The 15814-nt window shown below is 59.6% G+C and overlaps 2 protein-coding genes across 14 annotated transcripts; both read left to right on the top strand.

The window, feature by feature from the left end:
- Positions 1-95: 95 nt before the first annotated feature.
- Positions 96-6852, top strand: MPL (MPL proto-oncogene, thrombopoietin receptor). 13 transcript variants are annotated; one of them, XM_074832261.1, is made up of 12 exons: positions 933-1173; positions 3348-3486; positions 3831-4006; positions 4230-4495; positions 4572-4728; positions 4895-5024; positions 5331-5500; positions 5610-5752; positions 5908-6067; positions 6229-6316; positions 6438-6525; positions 6624-6852. In XM_074832261.1, exons 1-12 carry the CDS (start codon positions 1071-1073, stop codon positions 6810-6812), a joined length of 1809 nt encoding a protein of 602 aa, XP_074688362.1. In that variant the 5' UTR covers positions 933-1070; the 3' UTR covers positions 6813-6852. The 13 variants fall into 13 exon arrangements, 11 of the variants coding, with proteins under 11 accessions (XP_074688357.1, XP_074688356.1, XP_074688361.1 ...); XM_074832266.1 differs by having other exon boundaries at positions 5908-6094; positions 6178-6316; XM_074832256.1 differs by lacking the exon at positions 3348-3486 and having other exon boundaries at positions 96-1173; positions 3831-4002; positions 4349-4495.
- Positions 6853-6978: 126 nt separating this feature from the next.
- On the top strand, positions 6979-12615 carry CDC20 (cell division cycle 20). The gene is made up of 11 exons (XM_074832249.1): positions 6979-7185; positions 7518-7720; positions 8313-8458; positions 9196-9292; positions 9796-9924; positions 10274-10470; positions 10828-10922; positions 11242-11473; positions 11583-11708; positions 11871-11988; positions 12353-12615. The coding sequence occupies exons 1-11, from the start codon at positions 7139-7141 to the stop codon at positions 12529-12531; spliced, it is 1569 nt and encodes a 522-aa protein (XP_074688350.1). The 5' UTR covers positions 6979-7138; the 3' UTR covers positions 12532-12615.
- Positions 12616-15814: the final 3199 nt, after the last annotated feature.

Raw genomic sequence — 15814 nt, 5'->3', positions numbered from 1 at the left:
TAAGCAGCCTCTCTGCCCCATCACTGAGGTCCCCAGTGAAAGGGTGTTGGGGACTGGCTCTTGCAGGCAGCCTGATGTGTGCCACCGCCTGTGTACCTCCTCTGCTGCTGGCTGGGAATGGCATCTGAGTCATCGTCATCAGCCCTGCTCAAACCAAGGGCTTTCTGCTTTTTGCCTCCCTGAGGCAAAGCCCAGTAGCCAGATGGAGAAGGAAGTGGGACTGGTTTGACAAAATTTGACTGTGACAAATTGGTTCTGGCTGTTCCCGCCTCCCCTCAGCGCCCCTGGTGCTGTCTCCAGCTGCAGGGCAAGGAGAAGCCAACTCGCCCTTGACACAGTGGGGATGCGTGTGCGAGTGGCTCCTCATGCCCCGACTGGTGCTCCCTGGGCTGTGCCATGGTGCTGCACCCCAGCAGGGTGGGACATCCCTCTGGCTGCCTGCGCTGAGCGGTGGTAGTGGATTGGCATGAGATTGAGCATGTCTGCAGGACCCCACCATGGTGGTCCTGCTCCTGCACCAACACCGCTAGCATCTGTGTGGGCCCTGCTGATGCCCCTGTGCCTGCAGGTCTGCTCCTGGCACAGCCATGGGGATGGTGCTGCTGGGCCATGCAGGGCAGACCCAGTGCACACCAGTGCCAGGTGGCCCAGGGCAGGATGGAGCCGGAGCAGCTGCCTCATGTCCCATGCTCCCACATGCCTGCAGCCCCCAACAGCCTGCCCTGCCCTGCCTTGCCCTGCCCCACACAGGGGCCTCCCTGGTTTCTCAGGGGTTGTTTTTCTTCCTACCCCAGCCTCCCGGTGTGCCCGTAGCCACAAGGGCAGGACGTGCCGCCTATCTGATAGGAGCAGCCTCACTTGGCACTGCGGCTGGTGGCGGAGGGGCCGCAGAACGGTGGTTTCGGGCACGGGGAAGTGCCGGCGATGGGGTGGGGGGAGCCTCCAGCCAGGCTTCCTGAGCTGCACAGCCGCCACTTCCCAGATAAAGGTACCGCCCGGAGGAGCCGCAGCAGCTCCCAGGACGCTCGGAAGGGCCGAGGCACGCGTAGCCCTGGCACACGGGTTGCAGGATGGCAGCCTGCCTGCGCTGGGACTGGCTCCTCTCCCTGCTCCCTGCCGTCCTGCTCAGCCTCCACAGCCCACCATCAGCCCCCGAGCCAGTGACATCCCAAGGTAGGACCTTGGGGCCATTTTCTCCCACAAAGAATGGGCCAGAGAGGAGCTGGCACACTGGGCATGGGCAGCGAGCACCCCAAGGCAGCCGAAATCTGCAGGGTTGGGGAACATCCCAGGCGGGTGTGCGGGTGGTGTTCAGGATGGGCCATGGAGCACCCTTCTCACCCGTGGGACACCCTGGGGTGCCCAGAGCAAAGGGACATCCCTGGTCTCTGCAGGCAGGACCTGGCAGCCCCCAGTGCCCCTTTGGGGTGGCAATCTGGGGCTCCCAGTCCCATGCAGGTAGCAGAAGGGGCTCCCTGCTCATCAAAAGTTCTTGGAGTTATGGTGATGAGGGTCTGAGCAAAATTCAAGTTAATGTCTGACAGCACGGCTCTGCACCGCGGGTGACACAGCGGCACTGCCAGACTGATCCCAACGCTTCTGTGCCAGCCTTGCAGTGATCTTACTGCCCCGCTGAGCATCCTCAGCTCAGCTGGTAGCTGGCCCCAGCCTGGTTCACTGCACCTGGCAGAACCACTTCAAGGCTTTCTCCCATTTCAGGCCTGTTCACACTTCCTTTAAGCCCCTCCTTAGACTTTTTAACACTTTCTACAGCACCATAAAAACCATTAACTGAACAAAATCCTGTCGATCTCCTGCTCTGCTCTCCAGCCCCACCCCAGGTCTCTGACTACAGCAGGCTCAGGCACACGTTCTGAGTCGCCAGTGTAGGGGCAGTGGGAGGAAGGTTGGGGCTGGGCTCATCCTCCCTCTGCCCGCAGCTTCTACGACATTGCCATGCCCCGAGCCCACCACCAGCTCGGCAGCGTGCTGCCCGGGCGTGGCTGATGTGGGCTGCAGAGCTGGGTGGCCGCTCTTCCTAGGAAATAGCCTGTGCCCAGCAAAGATGCTCTGGTAGCCCACAGGACTGGTGTGGCCTCCCACTGGTGTCATGGGTCCCTGTGCCACCGGGCTGCTAGGACTTGGCCACCCTGGCACTGGGAGCCAGCATGAGGGTGGGGACAGTGGGGTGCAAAAAGGGAAGAGCAGGTGGGGAGGCTGTGGTCTGCGGGGAGGGGATGTTGGCTGGGGGAGGAAGGCAACACAGGGCTGGTAAAGGAGGAACAGGGCTGGGGGGTCAGGGCAAGGGAAGGGACAGGGAGAGCAGAGGGACACTGAGAATGTGGCAAGGACATTTGAGGACTGTCCCTTATTCTTCACCCAGGGTGGTCTCAACTGTCAGCATAGAGGGTGTGTAGCAGAGAATGGATGCACTCAGCACATGGAGCGGGGCCAGGCACTGGCAGTGGGTTTCTTGTGGGTTCCTGCAGCTGGGGGAAGCCCCTGGGGAAGGGAGCACATCTCAGGAGGAAGAGGAGGAGGGGGCCTGGAGCAGGTCCCAGGGCAGAGGCAGTGGGGGAGAAGGGAGTGCTGGAGCAATTCTGGGGGGCAGCAAGGCCACCCCTGTGCTTCACACATCTGCATCTTGGGGCTGTCCCCTTTTCCCTGACAACAGGGACAGGCACCCATGTGCCGGCAAAGCCACCGCTGCTTGGGATGGAGATCCTGCAGGGTGTGACACTCCAGTTCATCCCTGCAATGACAGGGAAGAGGGAAGCTTGCTGAGTGGGGCAGAGAAATCCACAGCCCCCCAAGCAATCCCCAGGCTGGGGTTTGAGCATCCCCTCCTGCTCAGGACCAGACGCCCCCATGCCAGCCCCGAGGCCCTTTCCCTCTCCCCGGGACGCTGCTCCTCCTTATCTCACTTCCGCGCACCTTCCGGCGTGAGCAGGGCAGGGGTGCTTCCCCCCGATCGACGGTCCCTGAGCCCCCCTCCGACCGCAGGGCTATTTTGGGATGTTTGTTTGTCCTGAAGGACCCCGCGTGCAGGGGGGGGGGGGGGGGGGGGGGGAGGGCCAGCCGGCGGGATCCCTGCTGCCAGCCAGGACCCCGGTGCAAGCCAGCAGCCAGCATGCATGCCATGTGCCCCCCGCGTGCCAAACTTGTGGAAGGCACCCGTGTCACAGCCGTGCCCACAGCTGTGCCCACAGCCATGCCCACGCTGCCCCAGGTGCCTGCACAGACTGGCCTTAGGGGCGAGCTGGCCAGCAGGCACGGGGTGGGGGGACACAGGTGAGGTGGGGACAGGTTTGTGCCCACGGGTTCCTCCATGCCCACACTCCTCCCAGATGCTGCGCTGCTGGCAGGGGTGACCGAGGACATCCTCTGCTTCTCACGCTCCTTTGAGGATCTCACCTGCTTCTGGGATGAGGAGAAAGAGGAGGAGGCAGCAAGCGGGATGTGCCACTTCTACTACTGGTACAGCAGGTAGGAGGTGGTGGGGACACAGCCCAGCCTCCCCCTTGCCTGCACAGAGAACAGCAGGGTCAGGGTGCCACAGCCCTCTGTGCCATCCCAGTGGCTCCCAGCTGGAAGGAGGGATGGTGGAGAGCCCATGGGAGCTACATGGCAGCTACCACACACCCTGCGGCAGGGCTGGGACCTCGGCTGTCCCTCAGTCCCATGGGGATGGTGCCCTGCAGTGGATGGGGGCACAGGGAAGGAGCTGATGACACTGAGGTCTTGGTGTCATGCCCCAGGTCCCCTCTCCTCCAGCCTGGCCCCAGGCAGGAGGCACGGGGTGCTGCAAGACCCTGCTCTCCATTCCTCAGGGACATGCCCACAGCGTGCACAGTGTCCACATGGCACCATGGGGCTGGCGGGATGCGGCACGTCTGCGTCTTCCCCAGCCAGGACGTGCGGCTCTTCACCCAGCTCCACCTCCGTGTCCTGGATGCCACCACCAACCAGACCAAGTACTGGCGGGAGCTCAGCGTGGACGCGGTGGGTGAGTCCCTCCCACCGGGCAATACCCCTGTGACACCAGGACAGTCCCCAGAACTGGATCCCCTGCCCTTCTGCCTGCCGTGGGGGCTGGCAGCACCCTGTGCCCTGCACACCGGGCATGGAGCCAGCCCTGGGGGGACTGCCGGCTGTCTCCCAGCAGGACCAGGGGGTGCCCAGATGGGGGCTGTCACAGGAGGGCAAACACCCCGGCACGTTCCCCACAGGTCTCATTGCCCCGCCAGTGAACATCACAGCCCGCTGGGCTGGGGCTGCAGGGCAGCTCTGCGTGTCGTGGCAGCCACCGCTTGACGACTACCTGAACTTCTTCCTCTACGAGGTACAGTGGTGCCCTGCCAGCTCCCCAGAGATGCCCTGCAGCACTGCGTTGGACCCCAGCAGGCAGCGCCCTGGGGATCCCTCCATCCACCCAGCAGTCAGTAACCATGCACCCACGGCCAGGGCAGCCGCAGCCTCCCCGGGAGCGGGGCAGGTACACAGAGGGGCCAAGGACAGGCAGGGGGATTTGGGGGCCACAGCCGTTCCTCAGCCTGGCCCCTCTCCTGCAGGGGCTGGTCCAGGCCAACACCTGGGTGATCCTCCGGGACCTGTGCCCAGGGATGAGGTACCACATCCAGGTGCGCAGCAAGCCCGATGGCACCTCCATGGATGGCGTCTGGGGGCCCTGGTCACAGGCAGTGGCTGCAGAGACACCCCACTCCTCTGGTGAGCGGCGATCCCCCCCACTGGGGTGCTGGCAGGCACAGCGGGGCGGCACCCATGCCTGGGGCTGCAAGGGACTGGGGTCCTGGGGTAGGTGAGGTGCAGCACCCAGGTTTTGGGGAGCCAGGGGGAAGCAGCCCCGTCCCTGCCCTGGATCTCGCCTGCCCAGGAGACATCGGGCTGCGCTGCAGCACCCCTGACCTGCTGCACGTGCGCTGTGAGTGGAGCTGGGACCCCACAGAGCCCCGCAGCTCCCACCAGCTCTTCTACCGTCTGTCTCCAAGCGGGGCCAGCACAAGGTGAGGGGCATGGTGGGGGCACGGCACTCAGGCAGAGGGGTGGCACATCCCAGGGACCTGCTCAGTGCCCCACATCCCACACTGTGCCACCAGGCCCTGTGCCCTGACCTGCCATCATCAACCTCAACCCTCACCACCACCACTTGGCCCACTGACTATGGGCAGCACTGGCCTTCCTGGGCAAGTGCAAGAGGAGCAAGGCAGCGCTGGCTGTGGGGACAGGGTGGCCCCAGAGCAGGGCTGGCAGCAGGCAAGGGGAGTGGGGCTGCCATGGTGGGTCTGACTGGCTCCCCACTCCTCACACAGGGAAGACACATGGCAGCTTTGTGAGGAGAGCGTGGGGGCACAGGGTACCCACGCCTGCACCTTCCAGCCCAGGGCTGGCAGTGCCATCTCTGTCCTGGTGAACATCACCCAGCCCCATGCATCTCTCACGCTCAGCTTCTTCAAGGAGCCCTTCTGGCTGCACCAGGCTGGTGAGTCCCAGCACCACAGTGGCCTGTGCCCTTGCCCATGCCTGGCTGATGGGGGACGCAGCGTCCTATGTCCCATTCTGTGGCGGTGACATGTCCCCGTGCCCAACAGTGCTCACAGACGCCCCACAGCTAGTGCAGGCAACAGTGTCACAGGGCCGGCTGAGCCTGCAGTGGCTGCCACCCCTGGAGGCACTGGCTGAGCAGTTGGACTACCAGGTCCGCTATGCCGTGGAGAACAGCCATGACTGGAAGGTAAGGCACGGCCAGGGCTGTCCCCTGAGCGGCCCTGCCCACCTCCACTGCCAGCACATGTCCCACATGGGGTCAGGCAGGACAGCCCCACACCCCAGCGCTGCCCTTCGCCGCCCCGCAGCAGCCATCATCTCCAGCTCAGCTCTGCCCCGCAGGTCCTGCAGGTCCCGCGGGCAGCCAAGAAAGAAGTCCTGGACCTACGGCCAGGCGCCCGCTACCATGCCCAGGTGCGGGCCCAGCCCAGTGGGCCGTGGTACCAGGGCAGCTGGAGCGCCTGGTCCAAACCTGTCGCAGTTGATGCCATGGCGGATGCGGGTAAGGGACAGGGCAGGACCAGAGGCTGTGGCCAGAGGTGCCACACAGCCGGGGGCGGGAGACCGAGAGTACTGGAAATGGGATGGGGAGCGCCGGGCAAAGGGTGACAGTGGTGGGGGGTCTGGGGAGGGCGCAGTCCCAGCGTTCCCCCACCGATGTAGGCTGGATCATCCCGAGCGTTACGGTGGTGCCGTTACTCTTCACGGGAGTGCTCCTGGGGCTGCGGTGCACCTTCCCCTCCCTCTACAGGTAAGGGCTGGGCCTGGGGCAGGCGAGGGGGGTCCAGCACCAGGCCTGGGCGCCCTGCGAGGGGGCGTCAGGGCACCCCAGGACTGGGGTGTGCTTTCAACACCCCCTTCCTCGCACCCAGCAACGTGAAGCAGAAGCTCTGGCCCCCCGTCCCCGACCTACACCGCGCACTGGGCAGCTTCCTCCACGAAAGCAGCAAGCACGGCCAGGTGAGGGGCCAGGGCAGGGCCCAGCGCGGCTGAGCGCCCCCCGGGGGCAGCTCGAAGGGCAGCCCCCACCGCGCCCCCTCTGTGTCTCCCCCCCCCAGGCCAGCGCCTTCTACAAGCAGCCGCCGGAGGAGGCCGTCCTGCCCTGCCTGCTGGAGGTGCTGCCCGGCCCGCGGCGGGAGGCGGGCGCGTCGCCGCCAGCGCAGACTGCCGGCCGGCTGCCCAGCACCGACATCGCCAACCAGTCCTACCTGCTCATGAGCGGCTGGGAGCTGCGCGGGCCGCCCTGAGCCGCGTCCCCCGCCCCGATATAAACTAGACGGGCAACCACCCGGCCTCCTCTCTCCTTTGTGGCGCCCCGGCCCCCTGGGCTCGCAGGGGAGCGGGGCGGAGCGGGGCGGGGCGGGGCGGGGCGGGGCGGGGCTGCTCTCCCTCCCCGGTGTTCTTCCTACCCCCGACCCCTCCCCGCATTACCGGCGCCCGCTGCGCCCGGTAGAAAGCCCCGCCCCGCCCCGCGGATCAGCCAATCGCGGCGCGACGCGCAGTGGTCGCCATGGCAGCGCGCGGCGTTTGGGTTTGAAGCAGCCAATGGGAGGAGCGGCCGCGCGGGGTTTAAATGCTGCCTCTGAGGGGGGCGGCGGGAGCTTCGGCCGCAGAGTGGAGGTGAGGGGTGGCGGTGCCGCGGAGGGCGGGGAGGGCCGGGACCCTGCGGCGGGGCGCCGGGGGGAGCCCGGGGAGGCGGGGGGGGGGGGGGGTGCGTCCTGAGGTGAACCGGGCGGCGGGAGAGACCCTGGTGGCGAAGGGAGCCCTGAGGCGCGGCCTCGGCGGGCGGGGGGGGGGGGGGGAAGGTTGTGGTGGAGCGGCCCGGGGGAGGGGCGGGTGCCCTGGGGTGGAGAGGGCCCTGAGGAGCGGCGAGGGGGGACGCCCGGCGGGGTCGGGCTGCAGCCCGTCCGGCGTCCCTGCGTGGGGCCCCGGCTGACGCCGCTCGCCCGCAGCGCCATGGCGCAGTTCGTGTTCGAGGCGGACCTGCACGGGCTGCTGAAGCTGGACACACCGATCCCCAACGCGCCGCCCGCGCGGTGGCAGCGCAAGGCCAAGGAAAGCGGCGCCCCCGGGCCCAGCCCCGCCGCCGGCCTGTCGCCCATGAAGCCCGTCAATCGCTCCCACAGCTTCAGCAAGACGCCGTCCAGGACACCCGGTGAGCGGCGGCGACCAGCGGCAACAGGTTGGGTGGGGGAGCGTCGCTCGGGCCCCTTGCCTGGGGCTCCGGGGCTCGGGGCTCCATACCAGGCTGCCCGAGCCGGCTTGCTGGTCGGGCGGAAGGCGGTGGGCTACCCTGCCTGGCTCCTGGAAGTCGCCCACCTTCTCCCCAGCATGAGGGGGGCGGAGCCCTGTGCACTGGGGCTGGGTGAACTGCTGATGCCCCGGCTGAGCCTTGCTGGCACAGCCGTGTGTTGGGACAAGCGTGGGTAGGACTGTCTGCTGACAGCTTTACATGCTGTAACAGTATTTTTGCATCTTCCCCTTATGTGTGAACTCGGGAATTGTGGCACTAGACCCAACGGTTTGTCTTCTGGCAGTCCCTAACCAGACTTTAGTGCAATTATAGGGGGGTTGGGGTGGCAAAAATATAAGTTAGTTGTGATTGCATGACATGAGCTCTGAGTCCTGCTTGTCTGAACCTTGTCTGGTAGGTGTGATGTGGAAGAGTGTGAGGTTTGCTGTCTCTTGAAAGCTCTAATACAGACTGTTTAATAGCTGTAAGACAATATTTATGCATGTGAATGCAGGTAAATCTGGATCCAAAATCCAGAGCACCCCAACAAAGGCTGGGGGCGATCGCTACATTCCCAACCGTAGCACTATGCAGATGGAGATGGCCAATTTCCTCCTAACCAAAGAGAATGACCCTGCTGAGGAGTCACCTACCAGGAAGGTGAGCATGTTGCTGAGTTATGATTACTACAATGATCACTGCCAAACAGCTAAATCTTCCTGGCCTTTTCCAGAGAAGCAAACTAAGTTCTATCAAGTGGGCACCTGGGGCTGACAGCCCGAGCCATCACTGCTTCCAGTGCAGGCTTCAGGAGTCTGGGATGAGGTGGAAGCTGTAAAGCTGCAGATAGAACAGCCTGAGCATAGCTGCTCTGTAGGGTTGTTTCCCTAGGCAGAGGGAAGAACATAGAGCATTACATATCTGCTTCCACTCACTCTAGCATGTGCCACTTCTGGTAGCAGAATTCAACTTTGGGCTAATGAGACTTTAAAACATAAGAGGCTACAGAGACACAAAGCTGTGAGCCTGTGCACAGTGAAACTGCTGGTGGTAGCTATTCTAGGACAATGTCTACACGGGGAACTATTCTGGAATGTGTACAGAGTGTTCTGAAATCTGTTTATGAAGCATTTGGTCCCTTGTGGCTGTGGCTTTCCCCACTGGCAATGAGACACTGAACTTGCCACTCTTCTGTATGAAAATGTGAGCAGGACAGTGTGTCAATCTCTGAGGAAAAAATACTTTGACCTGCCTGTCTGTAGCTGACTCCCCCAGCACAGCTGTACACCTCCTGATTCTAGAAGGGGGCGTAGGTGTGTCCTTTGCCAGCTGCAGTTTTAAGTGCAGTGTGGGCTTTGTTTCAAATGCATCTCGCTGAGGGTGGTTTGTCTCTGTAGGAGCAACAGAAAGCCTGGGCAGTGAATCTGAACGGCTTTGACATAGAAGAGGCAAAGATCCTCCGCCTCACTGGAAAGCCACAGAATGCTCCAGAAGGTATGGTACAGGGCCTGCAGAAGTTGACTCTGGGCAGGGGAACAGCAACATAGAGGTCCTGTGTGTGGACATGGGAGACATCAGCAGGCTTCTCGGAGCTCCTGTGCGCACTGGAGTCTCCCTCCTTGGGGTTCCTGAGCTTGAGGGCCTGCGTCATGATTACAGTGAATTTAATTATAAAAGTTGAAATGACTGTCAGTTGCTCACTTGTACTGCTGGTTGCAAACCTTCCTGAGGTCTGCAAAAGCTTCCAACTCTCTGCTCTGCACTTTGGAGCTTAACTGTCACTAAACATAATGGGATACAGAAAACCAAGTGCTTGTCAGTTTAAATTTGTTCCTGTGAATTAGGAACCAGAGTTCACCCTGGTTCAGCAGGCCACACTGCCAGTGGGGCTGCAACGCTGGGCTCTTCTCAATATATCTCTTCTCTCACAGATTCATTTTCACTCAGCTGGGAGGAAACAGTAACTGAGGTTAACAAGTCTGTTCCTCTGCACACAGGCTATCAGAATAACCTGAAAGTGCTCTACAGTCAGAAAGTGACACCTGGATCCAGCAGGAAGAATGGCAGATACATTCCCTCAATGCCAGACCGGATCCTGGATGCACCAGAGATCCGCAACGACTATTGTAAGTAGGCTGCAATATTGAGTGCTGGGCACTGAGATCATTCTGTGCTGGGGTGCAGTTCCTAGGGCAGTGTAACAACCAGGCTGTTTCAGTATCTTACAGACCACTTCTGGAGTGTCCCTGTGTGGACTTACAGGAACAGTGGTCCAGAGTGCTGTGTAGGCAACTTGGATCAGGGCTCCCTGACTGCCCTAACTGGGCATGGTGACACCCAGAAGGCTGCCCCTTACCCACCTGTGTGCTTGTGCATGCACACCTGTGCAGGTGGAAGAGCTGCCATCAGCACTGGTGAAGGGCAGAGCTCGCCAGGTAACCACGGTGTGACCTGCACTGCTCTTCCAAATTGTAGATCTGAATCTCATTGACTGGAGCTCTCAGAACTTCCTGGCAGTGGCTCTGGACAACTCTGTCTATCTGTGGAATCACGCCTCTGGGGAGATCATCCAGCTGCTGCAGATGGAGCATCCAGATGACTATGTTTCCTCTGTGTCATGGATTAAAGAAGGAAACTACCTTGCTGTTGGCACAAGTAATGCTGAGGTCCAGGTGAGTGCAGGAGTAAAACTAGACGTGTCATCTAGGGATTGCTGGAGCCGTGGGGCCTTGAGACAAAGGCTTGGCTAGCACAAGAAGGGTGCAGTGCACCCTGACTTGTCCTGACTGGTGGGTGGGCATGTCCCCAGCCAGTGTCCAACTGCAGCACACAAGGCAGAGTTTTTTTTGGTTTGGGGGTTTTCTGACACCTGGAGTTACCTTCTGCTCCCTAGGCATGAGATACAAGTTATCTCTGCTCCCATACTGAAAAGGTTGAATGCCAGAGCCTGTGCACCAAGGTTCCTCGGGCAAAGCAACAGGGCTGGGTTTCCTCATCCTCTGGAGAACTTAACTGCTCTGCCTCTCTAGCTATGGGACATACAGCACCAGAAACGCCTCCGAAATATGACCAGCCATTCTTCCCGTGTGGGGTCCCTCAGCTGGAACAGCTACATCCTCTCCAGGTAAAGCAGTGTGGGGAGGGGGGTGAAGGGCAGTGTCTGGCTGTTGCAGATTCCTGTCCTAGCTCTGAGTGGTGCAGGTTAGGGATGGCAGAGAGGAGTTTCTGTCCTGGCTTGGGATTCTTACTCAGCCTGTTCTGTTGGGACTGCGGGGAGAAGGCTGCTCTTCTCTCTTGCCCTTTGTGCTGAAGTTGTGAAGAGCATCTGTGGCATGCCATCAGGCCAGTGATGCTGGTAACACTGGTTGAAACCCATTCTTGTACAAGAATGGATTTTGGTGAAAATATGTGCCAGCCTGACCCTGCAAGCCTTCTCTCTGCAGCGGGGCACGGACTGGCCACATCCACCACCACGATGTCAGAGTGGCTGAGCATCATGTGGCCACACTTGCTGGCCACACGCAGGAGGTGTGTGGACTCAAGTGGTCTCTAGACGGCCGCTACCTGGCCAGTGGTGGCAATGACAACCTGGTGAACATCTGGCCATGCACCCAGGGGGACAGCGGACACTTTGCTCCTCTACAGACCTTCACTCAGCACCAGGGTGCTGTCAAGGTGAGTGCAGGGCTACTGTAGGCATGTATCTGCGTGCAAGGCAGACATGCAGCGCTGGCTGGGCACAGGTTGTCTCTTGCATGTCTTAAAATTAACCCTCTTCTTTCAGGCCGTGGCATGGTGTCCCTGGCAGTCAAATGTTTTAGCCACTGGAGGCGGGACTAGTGACAGACACATCCGCATCTGGAATGTGTGTTCTGGCACCTGCCTCAGTATTGTTGATGCCCATTCCCAGGTGAGACATGAACATCAGCATGGAGATAAACACCTTCTGGTAGGACACCTATAGAGCTGCTGGGTCCCGAGTCCCAGAGGAAAGGAGGGGACCACGCTCATCTCTGGATGGTAAACATCAGCACAAGCAGCTTGTCTTACCTGCATTACTGCCTCTTCCTAGGTCTGTTCTATCCTGTGGTCAACAAACTACAAGGAGTTCATTTCAGGCCATGGCTTTGCACAAAATCAGTTGGTTATATGGAAGTATCCGACGATGGCCAAGGTCACTGAGCTGCGAGGTAGGCTGAGGCCTTTGCCAGAGGGAGGGAGGACAGGTGGGCTGCTAGAAGCTGAGTGCAGATATAACCCTGGGTTTGAGCATGCTGGTGGTCTAGTCTGAAGTGTCACGGCTGCAGAGTGGTGTCTGGGGGTATGCTGCTAGAGGGAGGCACTCCTAGGGCGTGCTGCAGAAACACTGTTGCTCCAAATGCATGCCCAGGGTGCAAATCTGTGCTGCTGCAGCATGGTGTGGGGACAGCTGTGCAAGCTGGTGGGGCTCATGGGGCATACAGGAGTAAATGTGACCATTGTGGTAGAGCCAGAGGGACCAGGGCAGGTGGTGATCAGCCCAGCCCTGACTGAACACCTCCTCCTCCTCTCCAGGTCACACTGCCAGGGTCTTGAACCTGACTATGAGCCCTGATGGTGCAACAGTGGCCTCAGCAGCTGCTGATGAAACACTGCGGCTCTGGCGCTGTTTTGAGTTGGACCCCATAAAGAAGAAGGAGAAAGAGAAGGCAAACAGTGCCAAAAGCAGCATTATTCACCAGGGCATCCGATAAGTGCACATGGCTATTGTGGGGAGGGGGAAACTTAGTTTACACACTGTACAGTATTTTAAAAGTTAATAAACTGCTTTAATTTGATTTTTTTTTTATGGAGTCTGGTAGAAGAAAAGGCTGTGGCTCACAGAACCAGGCTCTTCCTCCCTGAGGTTTGGGATCTGGACAAGTGGTGGAGCTCTTGCTCTTTAGGGCTGGTTTCAGGCAGCCTGAGCCTAGCACAGCCCTGAAGTCCTGGGGGAAGGAGGCAGCTGTGCTATGGCTGCACTTCTGTATCTGTTCCTGACCACAGGCACAGCAGCTCCACCACAGAGGGAAGCTGGAGCCAGGGTAACTTCCTAGCCCTCCATCCCTAATCAAAACTGATATTTTGCAGGGCTCCAGCCCAGCAGTGGGGTTAGGAAGAAGTACCCGACTTGCCTCAGCTTCCCCAGAGCAGTGAACCAGCTCCAAACTGGCCCCTGCCTAAGGCAGGGCCCTCTGCCCAGCTCTTGCCTGCTTTGGTGCCAGCTGTGGTGGGGAGGAGTAAGGCTCAACTGAAAGCACAGTATGTCTGTGTCCCCAGCTTCTGCTGTGTCCTGTCTCTTGGCCAGGTGGGCCTTGCTGGGCCTCTGTGGGCAACCACCAGTAGTGACCACCTGTGCCAGAGCAGCCTGGGGACTTGTTCTGGGCAGTCAGGGCTGTAGTGTCACCTGCACACAGCAGTTAGCCTTGTTCTGCTACATGCAGCCTCTGTGCTGCAGCCAATGCTGCCTGCTCCTATGGTAGAATAGCTACTTTTACAGGGGTTTAGTACTACATTTAGGAGCCAAATGCTATTGGAAAAAAAAAGGGGGGGGGGGCGCATAAGCTGGAACCATACAGCAACAGCTATAGTCACCCCTAAGGCCAGAAAGCGGCTGGCAAGGGCATAAAGCCTGATGCAAAACAAAAGGTTAGTTTACATTGCACAGCCAGCTTGGCCATCATGCAAGAGCCACCCAAAGCACCATCAACCCAGTGTACAGCCCTCAGTCATACATTCTTCTGTATGTCCATCATACAGCAGCCCTGATCTCTGTCCACCCTCCCCCCTGAGGGGAAGCCCTGGTGCCAAGCTGAGGCTCGGGGTAGGGAAGCTGACATTTGGTAGAGCTTGACTCTCCAGCACTTGGAAAAATGCATTTTTTCCAGGTTCAGTTATGCTGGTGCAAGTTGGAGGGAGCATATTTGAGCCTTTATGTGAGCAAGAGAGCTGTGGCCCCAGTGGCCATGCTGCTCTGCATGTTGGAGCCGTGGTGTCTGGGGTTGTGGGGCTGCACCAGACCCATCGAGCCTGTCCTTCAGCTGCACCAGCACAGCCAGGGGCTGCTGGGGACACCATGCAGCTGATTAGCACCTTGGCCTGTGCAAAGCAGCTTGACAAAGCCTGTGCCTCTCATCAGCCTGTGATTAGCTGAGGGTGGATTATTATTAACTGTTTTCACCTTCCTCTCAGCACAGTACCACGCTGTACCTGGTGCCAGGCTCCCGCTCTGCCTCCTGAGCTTTAAGCCAGCTGGAGCCTTCAAAGGTGGGCAGTGCTGGCACCACCATGTGCTGTGGGAAGGCCAGCCAGCATGCACCCTCCCCTGCTGGAGCAGCCCCCCACCTATTGCTGATATGGGGGGCACAGTCTCAAAAACCAGCTTGCAGCAGCTGAGCCCAGCACCTCCCCAGTAGTGCTGTTGGTGCATCCCCCTTTGGCCACCCAGGGAAGAACAGGGGAGATCCAAGGAGGAAACAGAAGCTCTCCTTCCTCTTCAGAAGCACCTCAGAGGACAGCAGCTGGATGTAATGGGGAAGGGTTAATGCAAGATTAGGCTCTTCACCAGAGCCGTGCTGCTATTGTAGGAGCCCTGCCCCACTCCCCTGCATGATGCTGGGAGTTAGCACAGACTGGCCCTGTGGCCCCACAGCAGATTAAGGCTTCCAGTGGTTCCTGACCCTGGAAGGAAGGCTTTACATGCCTGAAAGCTGGTGTATTTTCTTCACTCCTGCATAACAGCAGAGGCTGTCTTCCCTCTCTCCTTAGCACATACCCAGCCCCAGCAGCTGTGCATTACACACCCCTTGAAAGTCCTCTAGGCATTACTAGAAGGTGATGGCATTGCATTGTCTTCCTTTGGCCCCATACTGGTCCTACTGCCCTGGAGCGAGGAGGAGCAGAGGAAGGAGCTGGGCGCTGCTCCGCCAGGCCCAGGAAATGCTGCCATATAAGGTGTGAATTCAGTTCAGAGCAGCAGCCCAGACTGACCCTGACAGCATATAAATTACCAAGTGCCACAGCCAGCCCCTAGAAAAAGATCATAGCTAACAGGAACAATTGGAGGAAGGGAGAGTAGAGCACACATAGGGAACAGCCTCCTTTGAAATGCCAAGCATAAGAAGCTTAAAGTATTGTTACTATTTTGGGCAAAAGAGAGGACTGTCTTTATGAAGAGTCAGTGGGGGGAAGGCAGTGCAGGGAGGAGGCGGCTAGACAGGGAAAGCTCCATCTCAGCTAGACTGTCACCTACAGCTCCTGAAGTCATGAATTCTGAGCACTGAAATAATGTTACATGCCACTTCAGCAGGGACCAGAACAAGCTCTCCTGCCAGTCCTTGCCCACAGAGAAGCAGCAACAACTGCAAGAACACTACCCAGTGCAGCAGCCAGATCCCATTTTAAGGCTTCATACATACAAGGGCGCAGAGACCTGTAAAACGGGGTGATGCCAACTACAGTTCGGTATATTGGTGACACCAGTTCAGGTCACACAAAGAGGTTTTCCTACATTCCAGAGCATGGCCTTGAGGAGGTGTTGAGCAGCTTAGGAAGGGCCAGCAGAGCTTTCCCTCACACCAAGACCTGCTCTAGGGCTTTGGCTGGACATCCACTCCCCAACCAAACCTACACTGAAACTCAGCTTCTGGAGGTCTGCTGGTCTAATGCATTCCTCCCAGCCACAAGCGCCCAGCTGGCTACCCATCCCTCTTCCCAGGCTTGACTCAAAACTAGGCTGGCTTCTCCAGTCGGGAGGGCCCCAGTCACAAGGTGATGGGGAAGGCAGCACTGCACCCCAACAGCACTGAAGGGAAGCCAGGCTGTCTCAGGTGGTAGGGAGACAGAGCCCAGCCAGGCAAGATGCAGTTCTGTAGCAAGAGCAAAGCAGCAGCAACATCAACTTCCCTCTGACCAACCTGAGCTACGTTCTGCACAAATCCAAGCTGCAGGGGCAATCACAGATGGCAGCAGCTTTGGCTTCAGCAGATGCAGAAAGCA

The sequence above is a fragment of the Strix aluco genome, chromosome 8, assembly GCF_031877795.1.
Source record: "Strix aluco isolate bStrAlu1 chromosome 8, bStrAlu1.hap1, whole genome shotgun sequence".
Classification (NCBI taxonomy): Eukaryota; Metazoa; Chordata; class Aves; order Strigiformes; family Strigidae; genus Strix; species Strix aluco.
Note: the sequence above shows the minus strand (reverse complement) of the source record. Positions and strands in the feature narration are given on the sequence as shown.

What these genes read in the sequence shown, in the direction of transcription:
- CDC20 (XM_074832249.1), top strand. Translation starts at nt 7,139, where the DNA reads ATGCTGCCTCTGAGGGGGGCGGCGGGAGCTTCGGCCGCAGAGTGGAG. An exon ending in GCTTCGGCCGCAGAGTGGAG is followed by an intron (nt 7,186 to 7,517) that starts GTGAGGGGTGGC and finishes GCTCGCCCGCAG; the next exon opens with CGCCATGGCGCAGTTCGTGT. An exon ending in AGCACCAGGGTGCTGTCAAG is followed by an intron (nt 11,474 to 11,582) that starts GTGAGTGCAGGG and finishes CTCTTCTTTCAG; the next exon opens with GCCGTGGCATGGTGTCCCTG.
- MPL (XM_074832255.1), top strand. Translation starts at nt 467, where the DNA reads ATGAGATTGAGCATGTCTGCAGGACCCCACCATGGTGGTCCTGCTCCT. An exon ending in CCAAGCGGGGCCAGCACAAG is followed by an intron (nt 5,025 to 5,330) that starts GTGAGGGGCATG and finishes CTCCTCACACAG; the next exon opens with GGAAGACACATGGCAGCTTT. An exon ending in CTTCTGGCTGCACCAGGCTG is followed by an intron (nt 5,501 to 5,609) that starts GTGAGTCCCAGC and finishes CGTGCCCAACAG; the next exon opens with TGCTCACAGACGCCCCACAG.